Source organism: Scyliorhinus canicula, chromosome 7 (assembly GCF_902713615.1).
Source record: "Scyliorhinus canicula chromosome 7, sScyCan1.1, whole genome shotgun sequence".
Classification (NCBI taxonomy): domain Eukaryota; kingdom Metazoa; phylum Chordata; class Chondrichthyes; order Carcharhiniformes; family Scyliorhinidae; genus Scyliorhinus; species Scyliorhinus canicula.
In genome coordinates this window covers 177550265-177565640 of record NC_052152.1, presented here as the reverse complement: position 1 = coordinate 177565640, position 15376 = coordinate 177550265, and the positions used below count along the sequence as shown (strand labels likewise).

The following is a 15376-nucleotide window of genomic DNA, read 5'->3' as shown; positions in this document are numbered from 1 at the left end:
TGTGAGGGTGAAACACACGCAGGACACGGGGAGAAGGTGCTAACTCAACGCAGACAGTGACCCCGGGGTCGGGATTGAACCCAAGTCCTCAGCGACGTAAGCAGCAAGACTTAGCCACTGTGCCACCATGCCGCCCTCAGTCTTACATGTTGACTGTCATCAAAACCTGCCTTTTTTAAACAATTGCTCTTGAGAAGGGATGCCGTCCCTCTAATGTAAGTACACCTACTCTGTTGTTCGGTATAGATTTCCAGGGCTTTGACCCAGCGACAATGATATATTTCCAACTCAAGATGGCATGTAACTTGGAGGGAAAATGGCTTATGGTGGGTGTTTCCCATATGCCTGTTTCCCTTGTCCATTTTAGGCGATAGAGGTTGGGGTTTGCAAGGTGCTGTTAAAGGAGTCTTTAGGAGTTGCAGCGGTTGCACCTTCTAGATGCCACAGACTGCTGCCACAGGCATCGGTGGTGGAGGGAGTGAATATTTAAGGTGGTGGATGTGGGACCCATGAAGCAGTTTGTTTGTCCTGGAGGTGTTGAGATTTATGAATGTTGTTGGAATTCACTCATCCAGGCAAGGGGGGAAGAGTTCCATCGCACTCCTTGATTGTGCCTTGCAGATGGTAGAAAGACTTTGGGCAGTCAGGAGTTGAGTTACTTGTTACAGAAGACCCAACCTCTGATGTGCTCTTCTTCCTCTGTATACTTCCAGCACATCCTCCTAACATACATACTGTTACTCCCCAAATTGGCTTTCAGTTCGGGACACAAACAGCACAGCATGCACAGCACAGAGAGCATTTAGTACCAAATGGCATCTGTGCACTGAAGTCATGAATATCACGTTGAAACTATACAATTACAAGTATCCAATTAACAACATAAACATGTATGTCATGACAATGAGATAAAAGGGAATAAGTTCAAATGGTGAAAAGGAGGCTTGAAAGGAAGTGATAAGCAGTTGGAACAGGCTTCCTGGGAATGTAGGCAAAAATCTTAAGAGGATATTTATGATGTTTCTGGAAGGATGAGTTCAGACAGCCCAAATGGCTTTTCTTATCATTATTTATATTGTGATTTTGTGAATATCTACTAGTGCTATACGTAAGTCCAAGTTATATAATGATTTTTTGAGTTCTTAAAAAATGCAGATATTTGCTGGAGTAAATAAAGGCAAAAGACAAAGAAAATTTTAAAAATAATCTGCCTGGTTTCATTTCTCTTTAAATCGTTATAAATTTCATTTGCAATGAAACCACATAGGAACTAAATTCTCTGTTTCATGGGTGTTTCAAAAACTTTCTTCCTTTGCAAGTAGGCATCAACTGAAACAGAACCTAAACTCACTTCCCTAAAACACTCCTCAAGAAGCATGCATTCTCTCCCCTTCAGTGACTTCTGTCAGGCCACTTCTGCTTCAGGAATTGTGCAAAAAAAAACCTCATGTAAATTAATTTTCAATCTTACTCAAAGAATGATAGCCACGCAATCAGTTTATGTTTTATTTTAAATTAGTTGAACCTATTAGAAATATAGAACATGACTATATAACAGCATGAATACAGTATTCTGAATGATACAATTAAATATAAATTTAAATGTGGTAAGGAATTTATTAGAGACTAGGCTAACAATAAATTTTCACTTTTCACTGACAGGACAAGGTCTCACAAATAGATGAGCAAAACAATTAACAGAGAGCGATGAGGGTGCTGAATAGTTGCCAGTATGTATCAGGTAAAACCATGACCCTCGAAAGGGTTATTTTAGACGCCAATGGTTCAATGGCAGCACGCTTACCTATCAGTAGGTAGGTCACGAGTTTCGTCCCATTCCATTGCTTTGAGCGCATTATCCGGACTGCACCTCAGTATTGACGGAGAACTGCAGTATCCGAGGTGCCATCTTTTGAATGGAATGTTAACTCAAGTCTGTCCTCTCAAATGGACAGAAAAAATCCCATGGCAACTTTCAAAAGAAGGGGGCTGGCCCAGTGTCCTGGCTGATGCCTATTCCTTAGACAACATCCCTAAATCAGATTTTCAGATGATTTATCTCATTGACGTTCGGAGATTTTATTGTGCTTGCGCTGGCTGCTGCTACAATTCCCTGCATTACAATTGTGACTATACTTTATGGCTGTCCAGCAATTTTGAATGCCCTGAGATCATCAAAGCTATTTCTCTTACTTCATGTTTATTGTGTGCCAAATTATTTTTCAATTTTGTCTGTATCGTGTTGTTTTAGAACAACCTTTTCAATGACTGACAATTTCTGGCCGTTCCCACTGACGAGGGCTTCAAGTCCCACCTACAGCAGGACCCCGGTACCGGGCAGATGAGTGTGAACAATGAGGAAAACCTGATGATGACGGCAGGACCAGAACGTGCCATGGGTGGGGTGGGGGGAGTGGAGAAAACCCTTTCGAATGTTTTGGATCGAAGGACCATATTTTTAAAAATATGTATTCTTGGGATGTGGGGGCCATCGGTTTATTCCAGCATTTATTGCCCATCACCAATTGGGCCTGCAGAGCTGCTTTCTGAACCGCTGCAGTCCATGTGGTGAAGGTGCACCCAACGTGCTGTTAGTGAGGGAGTTCCAGAGGAACAGTGATATAGGACGCAATTTAGCGGCCTCATCACGTCTGACTTGGTGTCACGATGAGACCTTGGAATCTCACGATTCAATCGAACCTCGTGATACGTGGCAAATCAGATCTTGTCGCCAGTGGGCATGATCCAGATCTGCATATTTAAATGAGCCATTAAATTCATTTAAATATGTTTTGATAGATTCGCCTGGTGCCAGGGACCTAATGGCAATATCTGGGAGACCTCGCCATTTGCCCCTCATCCCTGTCTCCACTGATCCACCGATAATTGCTGGTGAGGCCTCAGAGCTTATTGCAGCAGCCACCATCCGGTGGCGCTGCTAGCAATGGAGAGCGGCCAGCTCTAATTGGTCTGCAACTCTCAGGGGTGGGATTTCATCCCAAACTAGGCCCTTCATCTCATGGGAACCCTGAGCTGCCCAATTAAGTGCCTGATTGCACTTAAATAGCTACGGCCTCGGGGGGTGGAGCGGGGGGGGGGGGGGGGGTAGTAAGGGATTGATGCTGGGAGATGTTTTTTCGAGAGAAATGTTAGAGGGTTTTGGGGGTGGGGGGGAAGGGGTTCGATGTTAGTAATTGTAGGGGTGGGTCAAGGCTCATGGGGCAGGGCCCTGGTGGTATTGATGATGGTGGATAAGAAGGGTGGGGCGGGGGGGGGTGAAAGACCCCAGTTAGGATAGTCACGTGGAACATGAGGGGGTTAAGAGGTCCGATCATGAGGTCAAGGGTGCTTGCGCATCTTAAAAGTTTGAACGCCGATGTAGCAATGCTGCAGGAGACTCACTTGAGGGTGAAGGACCAGGTGAGACTCAAAAGGACTGGGTTAGTCAGGTGTTTCACTCTGTATTAGACGGAAGGGCTCGAGGGGTAGCGGTAATGGTCAGCCAAAGAGTACGCTTCCAGTGGAGAAGGTGGTGGTAAATCAGGGGGGTAGATATTGTGATTGTGACAGGGGCGCTGGAGGGGGAGATTAGTGGCTGCTGTTAAGTGTATACGGTCCCAATTGGGAAGATGTGGGATTTGCAAAAAAGGTGTTTGGAGCCATTCCCGACTTGGACACACACAAACTGATAGTGGGGGGAGATTGGAACTTGATGCAGGAGTCAAGACTGGAAATTCGCTCATTCGCTGGTCCCATCAGGGGAGGGCGAAAGCGTTGGCTGGGCTAATGGTGGAAATGGGAGGGGTGGATCCTTGGAGGTTCCTGACACCCAAGGAATGGGAGTACTCAGTTTTCTCAGCAGTCCATAAGGATACTCGCGGATCGACTTTTTCGTGGTGGGGAAGGCTTTGCTGGCTGGGGTTTAAGGGGTCGGAATACTCGGCAATTGCAGTGTCAGATCATGGTCCACATGGGTGGATATGGTACTGGAGAAGGGGGTAGCGCAGAGCCGGGGTGGAAACTGGAGTGGGGCTTTTGGGGAACCAAGTGTTCTGTGAGAAAACTGAAAAGGTAATTGAGGAATATGTAGGTTTCAACTGTACGGGTGAGGTGTCGAAGGCAGTTATTTGGGAGGCTCTAAAGGCGGTGGTGGGGGTGAGGTGATTTTGTTTCAGGCCAGGTGGACAAAGAGGAAAGGTTGGAGCGGCAGAGGTAATAGATGAGATGTTGGAGGTAGATAGGTGTTATGCAGAAGAGGGGACCCAGCGAAGCTGGAAAGAGGAAGGAACTGCAGGCGAGCTTTGACAGACTATCTAGCAGGAACGTGGTGCGCCAACTGAGACGAGCAAGGGGTGCAGTTTACGAACATGGAGATATGTTAACAGGTCAGCCGGTGGGAGGCAGCGGTAAGAGAAATTGTTCAAGTGAGGATAGGGCAGGGAAGTTGGTGGTGGCTCTGGATCTGATTAACAAGGTTTTTGAGGAATTTTATGAGAGGTTGTACAGGTCAGAGCCACCTGGGGGAGACCGTGAGATGTATAAATTTCTATTTGGGTTGGAGAACCCGAGGTTAGAGGAGGGGGACAAGGCTACATTCGAAGGAGCGCTAGTGGAGCAGGAGTGATGCACAATCAATGGACACGAAACGTAGGTGAAGTCCGAACGTAAGGCTTTAATTAGCAAGAAGTGAGCCCAGCAGCAGACGTACAGGAAAATGGCTGGCTGCCTGGGACAACGGGTTCTTATACCCCGCCTCGTAGGCACAGCTACCTTCCTCTTAGCCAATAGGGATAAGAGGCACACGATACCTGGGCCAATGGGCAGCGGGTCCTCTGCACCAATGGCAGCTCACACTCCCAGGTACCGTAATACCCCTAGTCATACTACCACAAGGAGATAAAGGATGCAATTGGGAGGTTGCAGTCAGGGAAGGTGGCAGGTGCCAGTGGAATATTATTAAAAATTCATGGATAAGCTGGTGCCCCTGATGGTGGGGATATTGAAGAGGCAATAGGGAAGGGGGAGTTACAACAAACTTTTGGGCAGGCATCGATTTCCCTGTTGCTAAAAAAAGATAAGTATCCGACAGAGTGTGGGTCACATAGGCCCATATCACTTCTGAATGTGGACGCAAAAGTATTGGCAAAGGTACTGGCAGGTTGGCTGGAGGAGTGCCTCCCGAAGGTGATAGGTGAAGATCAGACGGGGTTCGTGAGGGGGAGGCAGCTCTTTTCAAACTTTAGAATGGTATTGAACGTCATTATGTCACCGGCAGAGGGGAAAGAAACAGAGGTGGTTGTGGCATTGGATGCTGAGAAGGTGTTTGACCGGGTAGAATAGGGGTACTTGATGGCAGTTCTGGAGCAGTTTGGAATTGGACCAAGATTTGTGAACTGGGTAAAGCTACTATATAAGGAGCTGAGGGCGAGTGTCCGCACAATCAACATCAGCTCGAGATACTTTTCTCTCCACCGTGGACTAGGCAGGGATTGTCCTATGTCCCTCATGCTGTTTGCACTCGCGATTGAGCCGTTGGCCCATCGCATTAAGAAGTTCGGGGGTATGGAAAGGAATAGTGCGGGGGGGGGATAGAGCATAGGGTATCCCTTATATGCTGATGACTTGCTGTTATACGTGTCGGAACCAAGTGTGTCGATAGGGGGAATATTGGAGCTGCTTCGAGTGTTGGGTCTTTTTCGGGGTACAAACTGAATCTAGACAAGAGTGAGTAATTTGTGTGTCTCGGCCAGGGGTGGGGGGTCTGCCATTCCGTAGGGCAGGGACTCACTTAGGTACCTGGAGGTGCAGGTTGCCCGGGAGTGGGGGGGGGGGGGGGGCTCCGCAGGTACAACATTTCTAGTTTGGTGGGGAGGGAGAAAGCTGATCTGGCACAGTTGGATGGTCTCCCTCTGTAACTGGCGGATCGGGTACAGGCCGGTTAAAATGAACGTGTTCCTGCGATTTCTGTTTATTTTTCAATGCTTGCCGATTTTCCTGCCAAAGGCTTTTTTCAGAGAGATTGAGGGAAGGATTACTTTGTTCATATGGGGAGGGAAGGTGGCCAGAGTTAGAAAGGTGCTGCCTCAGAGGAGAATGAGAATTTGGGTCTTCCAAACCTGATGTATTACTACTGGGCGGTGAATGTGGAGAAAGGGCTGGGTCAGAGGGGTTGATTCCCAGTGGGTCAGAATGGAGGAGAGTTTGTGCAGGGGGGTCAGGATTGAAAGCACTAGTAACAGAGCCGCTTCCAATAGCTCAGGGAAATACTCAGGGGGTCCGGTAATAATAGCTTCATTGAGAATTTGGAGGCAGTTTCGCCAAACACATCGGGTTGGGGGCAGGGTCAAGGGAAATGCCGATTTCGGGGCAACCACAGATTGAGCTCAGGGAGGTGGGATGGAAATTTTTGGAAATGGAGGAGAAGGGGATTAAGACACTAAAAGATTTGTTTTTTTCGGGGTCGACTTGCAGGATTGAAAGAGCTGGAAGTGAAGTATGGGGCTGGAGGCAGGGGGAAATGTTTATATACATGCAGGTTCGAGATTTTGCCAGAAAGGAGATACAGAGTTTCCCGGTGGGCTGTCCTCCACATTGTTGGAGGCGGTGCTGACGACAGGGGGACTGGAGAAAGGGTATAGTGTCGGCCGTTTACGGAGCTATTTTGGAAGAGAAGAAGGCACCACTGGAAGGGATCAAAGCAAATGCGAGGAAGAGGTGGGAGAGGATATGGAGGAGGGGTTCTGGTGTGAGATGCGCCGGAGAGTGAATACCTCACCTCGTATGCGAGGTTGGGGCTGATATAGCTGAAGGTGGTATACAGAGCACACCTCACGAGGGCGAGGATGAGCCGATTCTTTGAAGGAGGAGGTGATGTGTGCGAACGTTACGAGGGAGGCCCCGCTAATTAGTTATATTTTTGGTCCTGTCCAAAGCTAGAGCATTACTGGGAGGAGGTTTTAGGGTAATTTCTAAAGTGGTGCACCGTGAAACTGGACCCGGACCCCGGGAGGCCATATTCGGGGTATCAGACTAGCCTGGGTTGAAAACAGGTGCGGAGGCAGATATCGTAGCCTTCGCCTCGTTGATCGCCCAAAGGCGGATCCTGCTGGGATGGAGGGCAACCTCTCCACCCTGTGCCCTGGCGTGGCGGGGGGACCTGTTGGAATTCTTGACTCTTAAGAAGGTTAAGTTTGAACTGAGGGGAAGGATGGAGAGGTTCTACAATCATGGGCATTATTCATTATGCACTTTCAAGAACTGGGATAACTCGAACATTAGTTGGGACGGGTGGATGGGAGGGTTGGGGGAGGGGGCTGGGCTGTGAGTGTTAATGGCGACTATGGGTGATCCCTAATTCCTTTTTGTCATTTGTTTGTTGTGAACATGCGGGCTAATGTTTACGGTTTGGTGGGAGGATGGGATTGTGTTATTGATATGGGATTGACATATTTGTTACTGACTATTGTTTATTGTTGGTGGGTGTAAATTTGGGAGAAAATGTGAAAAGGAGGAGAATAAAAATATTTTTTTAAAAATAGCTTTGGCCTCTTGGACAGAAGAGATGCAGGGCTCCCACTGGGTGTGGGTTTGGCAGGAGTTGGATTCTGTCCATTCATTCTGTTTTCTCATCACAGGAGCTGCCTGACCTGCTGAGTATTTGCAGCGTTTTCAGTTTTAACTTCAAGCTGAAGTGCTAGACTGGCATGAGAACAATGGGTTGAATGGTCTCCTCTATGTAGTGTTTTTAAATTCTACCTGTTTGGGTAAGATTACATTATACTGCCTGCAGATAAGAACTTTATGGAATTAGCCAATTGTGGTTCTTTAATTGATAATACAATGTTCCAGATGACCATTAGTGCATAGTCCTTCGAAGTGCTTAAAGTTGAGACAGAACATGATTTGAGGAATTAACAATATTAAAGAAAAGGTTGGGAATTAGGCCGACTATAAAAGCTCAGGAGGCCCGAGAAGGTAAATTAAACCAACATTTAATTTGTAGTATAAAGTAAAGGCTGTGGCTCACAACTCGCTAGTCCCAAATTGGGACTACTGGAAGTGCCGGTCTCTCTCCAGGCCGGCTTTTCATAGAATTTACAGTGCAGAAGGAGGCCATTCGGGCCATCGAGTCTGCACCAGCTCCTGGAAAGAGCACCCTACCCAAGGTCAACACCTCCACCCGATCCCATAACCCAGTAACCCCACCTAACACTAAGGGTAATTTTGGATACTAAGGGCAATTTATCATGGTCAATCCACCTAACCTGCACATCTTTAATGGGCCAATTTACAATCCCCAGCTGGGTGGGCGTCTGCCCACTAGCAGGGGAGCTCATATTCTACGGGTCCCAGAGGGAGATCGATCAATGTGTCCCCCTGAGGGTTATTACACCAACCAAACATTGTTGCAGGTTTATTAGTTCAATGGCCTACTTTATTTGATTTTTCACTTTATTTGATTTCTCACAAGTGTTTCTCATGTAATGCCTATATAATGAATGTTGACAGGAAAAGATATATTCAAATAAATCAAAGCCTTGCGCATATTCTAATCATGAATTGATCCAAACACCCCTGCACAGATTCCACATGACAGGAATGAGGAATAATCATCATGTAAAAAAAAACTGGTTAAAACTGTTTGCTAAAATGCAATGATTCATTTTCAGAAAAAAAATAAGAGAATTTGGTTAATTACACTGCTAGGGGTACCGTCATCCATCGGTTTGCTCAGAGGATTTCATGGGATGACTGGAAAAGAGCAGAAAGTTTTTCCAACATCCCGGCTAACATTGCCTCCTCAAGAAACATCACCAGAAGTAGATTCGTCTGTCAATTATCGTAATGGCTTTTTGGGAGGCCTTGCCATGAGTAAATTATCTCTCCTTATTAGCCTGCTAAACAGGGACTACACTGCAAAAATAATGAATTGGCTGTGAGGTGTTTTTGGATATTCTAGGGAGTCAAAAGTTGCTACTTAAATAAAAGCTTGGCCTTTCTAATGGTAAAAGTAGGCGGTGAGCAATTCAAACTGGAGTTATTACTCCTTAGAATCTGTCTTTTCAAAGGTATTAGAATCTGAATCGCAAAGATGGTTTACAATACCGGTCAAATAGACATACAAAAGGACATACCATGAGCAGCTGCAGCAACAACACCAACAGAAACAGCATGTATTTGATCTATGGTTGCGTGCCGATTGCGTTGTGGTGAAGTTCTCATTCTGCGACATCTGCTGCTTCTTCTCGCTCTGTTCAGATCTTGCGCACTAAAATAAAAGATAAAGTTTGGAAACACTGTACTATTTGAATGGATGCTATAAATCCTCAGGCAAAGCAAAGGTTCTTGTATTGTACACAAAAATAATTTCCAATCATTGCACATTTTTTTGCAGCAATAAACTCCACACACATCTGAGACAACTTCCTGCTTCCTGTGGTGTAGTAAGCATTTTCCTGTGCTATCATATGATATATTTTTCCTTACTGCATTATAATTGGAGTACACATTGTAGTGTATGCTGTCTTTTACAACTGAACAATAAGATATTTTGACTATACAAAGAAAACTGGTTAAAAGAAAATGTACCCTTTGATACAGTATATGGGGTAGAATGGGGTTCTTTCAGACTCTGCATTACTTAAGCAAAAGATTAGCAGAACTGTGCATATCAGTTTTGCTTTAGCAAATAATTGAAGCCTTCAGAAGGCATCAAAGAGAAATTAGGCCGCAACTGTCATGAGTTCCATTGATGCTTTTTGAGGGCAGGATGGATTGAATTCCCTGTTAAATTCCATGGATCTACACATGACATACCCTTGATTTTACGCTTAAAGGAGGTTGGTAGCGCATCTGTCCATGGTCTTGGCTCATCCCCAGGTCTGAAAGGTGTGTACGACCATTCATAACTGCTCACAGTGGGGAAATTCTGCTAATTTACTTGGCCAATTGGCTTAAATGAGGTTTAGACCATCTGCATTCCTTTCAATTATGATGATTAATATTTCAATCAGCAAATGCCAACTCAAAGAAAGACTTGCATTTATATACCACCATCCACAATGATGTTGGTTACAGAATATGTTGGATAAAGAACCCTTCAAAGCCTTCTGTATGTTAACAACAAGTTTTTATTAACTACTTGTACATAAAAACTAGGGGCAGGATTGGGCAATTCAGCCCTCGAGCCTGACCCCCCCATTCAATAAAATCATAACTCACCTAATTTCGGCCTCAACTCCACTTTGCTGCCCATTCCCCAAAACCTTCAACTCACTATTAATGCAAAATCCTAAAACTTCTAAATTGACCCACAAGAGGAAACACCCCCTCTACATTTACTTTGGCAATACCTGTTATCATCTTACATACCTCAAATAGATCTCCTCTAATTCTTCCAAATTCCATAGAATATTGGTTAAAACGGCTCAATCTTCATGAGTCAAACCTCTCATCTCTGGAATTAATCTAGCAAATCTCCTTTGAACGGCATTCAATGTAACTACATCTCTTCACAATTAACGGGACCAAAACTACACAGTACTCCAGGTGTGGTCTCACCATTGCCTTGTACAGTTGCTGCAACATTTCCCTATTTTTACACTCTACTCTTTTCTCCATAAATGCCAAAATTCCATTTGCCTTCCTCATTACTGCCCTACCTGCACCCTCTGCACCAAAGCACTCTGTCGTATCTCTCAATTTATATAAGTTGCCCTTCTATTTTTCTGACCAAAATTGATAACCTCACACTTATCCAGCTTTGAAAAAGAGTCACATCCAGACATGAAACATTAGCTTTCATTTCTCGCCACAAATACTGTCAGACCTGATGAGATTGTCCAGTATTTTCTGTTTTGGTCTATAGTTTCCTATTTCCTGTCGCCCTCAGTTTTTGAATATAGGCGCTATATTAGTATTTTTCCAATTGGCATCTCGTGAATTTTGGAATATTATAGCCAATGGATCTACTATCTCCACTGCCACATCCTTTAAAACCGTAGGATATAAGCCATCAGGCCCTGGACACATATCTGCCTTCAATCCCAATAGTTTGTTTTGTACCTTTTCCCTATTGATGATGATTGATCCACCCTTTCCATTACCTCTGCATTGCCTATTACTATTGGGATAGTACTTGTGTCCTTCACCAAACTGACAAGAAATGCTGATTTAGCATCCCTGCCCTTTCTGCCTTCCCCACCATTAACTCTGCGGTCCCATCTTCCATGGGACCAACATTCACTTTAGCTACTCTTTTCCCTTTTAGAAGCATTTGGTATCCTTTTTTAAATTCTGAACTAGTTTTCTTTCATAATTTTCCTTAGTTGTAAATTCTGTTTTTAGTAACCCTTTGTTGATCTTTAGGAGTTTTCCCAATCTTGCACCATGCCACTCACCTTTGCAATATGGTATGCCTTAGTTTTTGTCTTTATGTTATCTTTAACTTCCTGCTTAGCCTTGGATGTTTCTTCCCTCTTAACAATCTTTCTTCCTCTTTGGAATATACTTTAGTTGGGAGAAATCGAATATCTCCTCGAGAAACTGCCACTGCTCATTAACTAACCTACCTTTTGTCTTCCTGCCCAGTCAACTAGGGCCAAATCTGTCCTCATGTCGGTATAATTGCATTTCTTTCACTACAGAACGGTAGTGTGGGACTCCAGTTTCTCGTCCTCAAACTGAATTTGAAATTCTATCATGTTATGATCACTCTTCACTAGAGAATCCTTCACTATGAGGTCATTAATTAATCCATCCTAATTACATAAACCAAATCCAGAATATCCTGCTCCCTGTTTGTTCCACAACATATTGCTCCAAAAAACAATCTCTAATACATTCAATGAACTCTCCCTCGAGGCTACCCTTGCCAATTTGATTAATCCACTCTATATGCATGTTGATATCACTCATGATTATTGCCGTACATCCAGTATTTCCTGTTTTGTACTGTGCCCTACTGTGGAACTACTGTTTGGAGACAAAGAACAAAGAACATTGCAGCATAGGAACAGGCCCTTCAGTTCACCAAGCCTTCACCAACACCTATAGATTACTCCCACAAGGGACTTCTTCCCTTTGCTATTTATTATTTCTACCTGGGTTGATTCCACACCTTGATCTCCAATGCCTATATCATTTCTCACTACAGCACAGATCCCTTCCTTTACTGGCAAAGCTACACCTGCTCATTTTCCTTTTTGTCTATCTTTCTGAAAAACTGCGTACCCTTGAATATTCAACTCCCAGATCTGGGACGAGATTCTCTATTTGGGAAACTATGGGCTGGATTCTCCGCTATCGGGGTGCTCTGTTTTGCCAGTAGCTCGAGGTTTCCCGACGGCGTGGGGCTGCACCACAATGGGAAACCTCATTGCCCAGCTGGTGAAACGGAGCATCCCGCTGGTGTGCTGAACCAGAAATCTGGCGCGGCGGGATGGAAATCCAGCCCTATGTTCTCCCGCCAGAGCTAAATTGCAACAGTTCAGGAAGCAATTCCCAATCCTTAGCCATGCAAATTTATGCAGAGCCCAACCCCCCGCACAGAGCCCCCCCCCCCCCCAATCAATTTCCAGCTGACTAGTTCAAAATCACTCAAGCATGAAGGGGCGGGGGTGATTGGAAGCACTTTGAAGTGGTTGATTTTATACACATAGTGGTTACAGCTCTTCAGTTACTCAACCATGAAGGAAAATGAATGAAGCAAAGCTGACATGTGAGTTTGAAAGCTGTCAATCACAGCCCAGTAAGGGAAATGATTAAATGACTTGCAGCTCAAGGATCTAAGGAACAGCTGACTGGTTTCTCTTTCCAGGAATTGACATGTGGTGCTTCCTGTGTCTGAGCCAGCAGCTGTGTGCCCAGGTGAGTGTTACAACAGTAATCTTTTTCACTGCCTCTGTCTCGATGGCTCTTTAACTTCCAAATAGGGGTCTGGATTATATGCCTTCTTACATCATTATGTTGCCAGTTCTGTACTCAGTCCCACATTAACTCTGTATATACCAGAACCTTATACTACAAAGGCCTCACAACTATTCAAGTATTTTTGAAGTATAAGAATTCATGTAATGGAAGAAATGCAGTCATTTATTTGTGGACAACCAGCTCCCCCAAACAGCAATGGCAGTTGGAACATATTCAGGTAATCTGTGGTTACGGTACCCGGGTCAGACCCTAATTTAAATTAGGAAATCGGATGAGACCCCAACAACTTTTCGGTTTGTAAACTGTGAGGCAAGATTACTTTGCTCCAGGAGTCATTCCACGGACACCGAGGGATCTTTTATATTAAAACAAACTTTATTCTTAACACAGGATTAACCCCGTTAACATCCAAGGTAAAACACCTTTTCACCTAGCAGTTACATAGTTCTTACAAAAGAATAAAGAAAGATATTTGCGCATTCTTTCCCATCTACTTCAAAAATTTCAATTAAGCAAAGCCCCCACACACACAGGTCAAATGCCACTTATTACTAAAGTTGACACTGAGTGGCTTTCACATTTATTCACAAAGTCCTTGGGAGAGAAGCTTTCAGAAGTCAGTCTGAGAAACACACCTCCTCCCTTAGAAACCGGAGCAGAAATTTTAAAATGAAAATTTAAAAAAAACAATCACATGGCAGGGCTGAAAACAAAACTAAATACTAAAAACAGACCCAGGCCCTATCATGAGTGACATCACAGCCCACCTAGCTGTTAACTCCTCAATCACAACATTAGCAGGCATATAGGGCGCGATTCTCCCAACAGGAGACTAAGTGCCGATGCCGGAGTGAAACCCGGAGTGTTTCACTCCGGCGTCGGAGGCCGCTCCTCGCCCCCTATTCTCCCCCCCCCCCCCCCCGGGGGCTAGGAGCGGCGGCGCATGAATTCCGAGCGCCCGGCCTTGACGCTTGCGTCAAAGCGGCGCGCCGGGAATGACGCAGCCGGCGGCGCCGAAGTGACGTCAGACGCGCATGTGCAGGTTGGCCGGCGCCAACCCGCGCATGCACGGTTGTCGTCTTCCCCTCCGCTGCCCCACAAGAGATGGCAGCTTGATATTGTGGGGCGGCGGAGGGAAAAGAGTGCGTCTTTTACAGACGCCGGCCCGACGATCGGTAGGCACCGATCACGGGCCAGACATGTGCTGAGCACGCCCGTGGTGCTCGATCTTCCCTCCGCCCCCCACAGGCCCCACACTCACCGGTCGCACGCTGTTCACGCCAGCAGCGACCAGGTGTGGTTGGCGCCGGCGTGAACCGGTCGGGTTCGGCAGGCCACTCGGCCCATCCGGGCCGGAGAATGCCGGTCACCGTGAGAAACGGCGAGCGGCGTTTCTCCAAGCGACCTGTCGAAAAACGCGACACGCCATTTTTGGGGGGCTGGGAGAATCGCGGGAGGTGCCAGGGCGTTCTGGCGTGATTCGCCCGGCCCTCCCGCGATTCTCCCACCCGGTGTGGGGTGCATCAGACGCGCATGTGGTGGCCTGGCCCGCGATCGGGGCACACCGATCTGCGGGCAGGCCTGTGCCATGGGGGCACTCCTTCCTTCCGCACCAGCTCCTGTAGCGCTCTGCCATGGCCGGCGTGAAGAAGCCACCTCCCTGCGCATGTGCTAGAATACGTCGGCCGGTCTGCGCATGCACGGAATCACGGCGGCTGTTCTGCGCATGCAGTAACTCGCGCCGGCCCTTCGCCGCTAATTGGGGCAGCGCCAACCCCTCCGGTGCCGGTCTAGCCCCCGGAGGTGCACAGGATTCCGCAACTTCCGGTCAGCCCGACGCCGGAGTGGTTCACGCCGCTTTTTACGCTGGCGTCGGGCCATCGCGGGGATTCAGCAGAATCCCGCCCATAATACATATAAACATTTCCTACATTCTTCAAACTGTACTGATGATGTTGTTTGAGGAATCAGTATAGGCTGGACAAAAGGGAGATCTCCTTCAGTTTTCTTCCAAATGTATCATTTACATCTTTCACATGAAAGACAACAGTCACAATTTAACTAAATGGGAACAACGTCCCATAGCGAGCGTATTAAGCTGCATGTTTCCGGGCGCTCGCAGCGCCAAGAAACACAAGGCTATAAAATACGACTCAAGTTAATAAAGGACCTCAACGGGGAATGCGCAGTCGGGGCTGCACATAGCCCAGTTTTATGCACTGAGGAGCTCTGGTCACCGGAATTCCCCTGTGTAGTGAGAGAATGGGATCCTGATTTTAAATGGCATCCTGATCTCCGACCCCCTCTACCACCCACGCAGTGCACCCCAGCAAGATTGCACCCTCACAAATAATACTAGCTTGGCACTTTGGCAGTACCAACATGGCAGTTGGCAGTGCCAGGCTGGCAACCCAGTCGCACTGTCAGGGTGCCAATCAGAGTGCCC

At 46.3% G+C, this 15376-nt stretch overlaps 1 protein-coding gene across 2 annotated transcripts in view; it reads right to left on the bottom strand.

The window, feature by feature from the left end:
- rgs19 (regulator of G protein signaling 19) overlaps positions 1–15376 on the bottom strand; it is a 160507-nt gene that overhangs the window by 70150 nt on the left and 74981 nt on the right. The window contains exon 2 of one of the 2 annotated variants that reach the window (XM_038803371.1): positions 9135–9268. In XM_038803371.1, the coding sequence (XP_038659299.1) occupies positions 9135–9232 (98 nt within the window). In that variant the 5' untranslated portion in view covers positions 9233–9268. Of the gene's footprint in view, positions 1–1804; positions 1858–9134; positions 9269–15376 lie in introns of those variants that run through there. The other variant, XM_038803372.1, reaches the window with a different exon arrangement.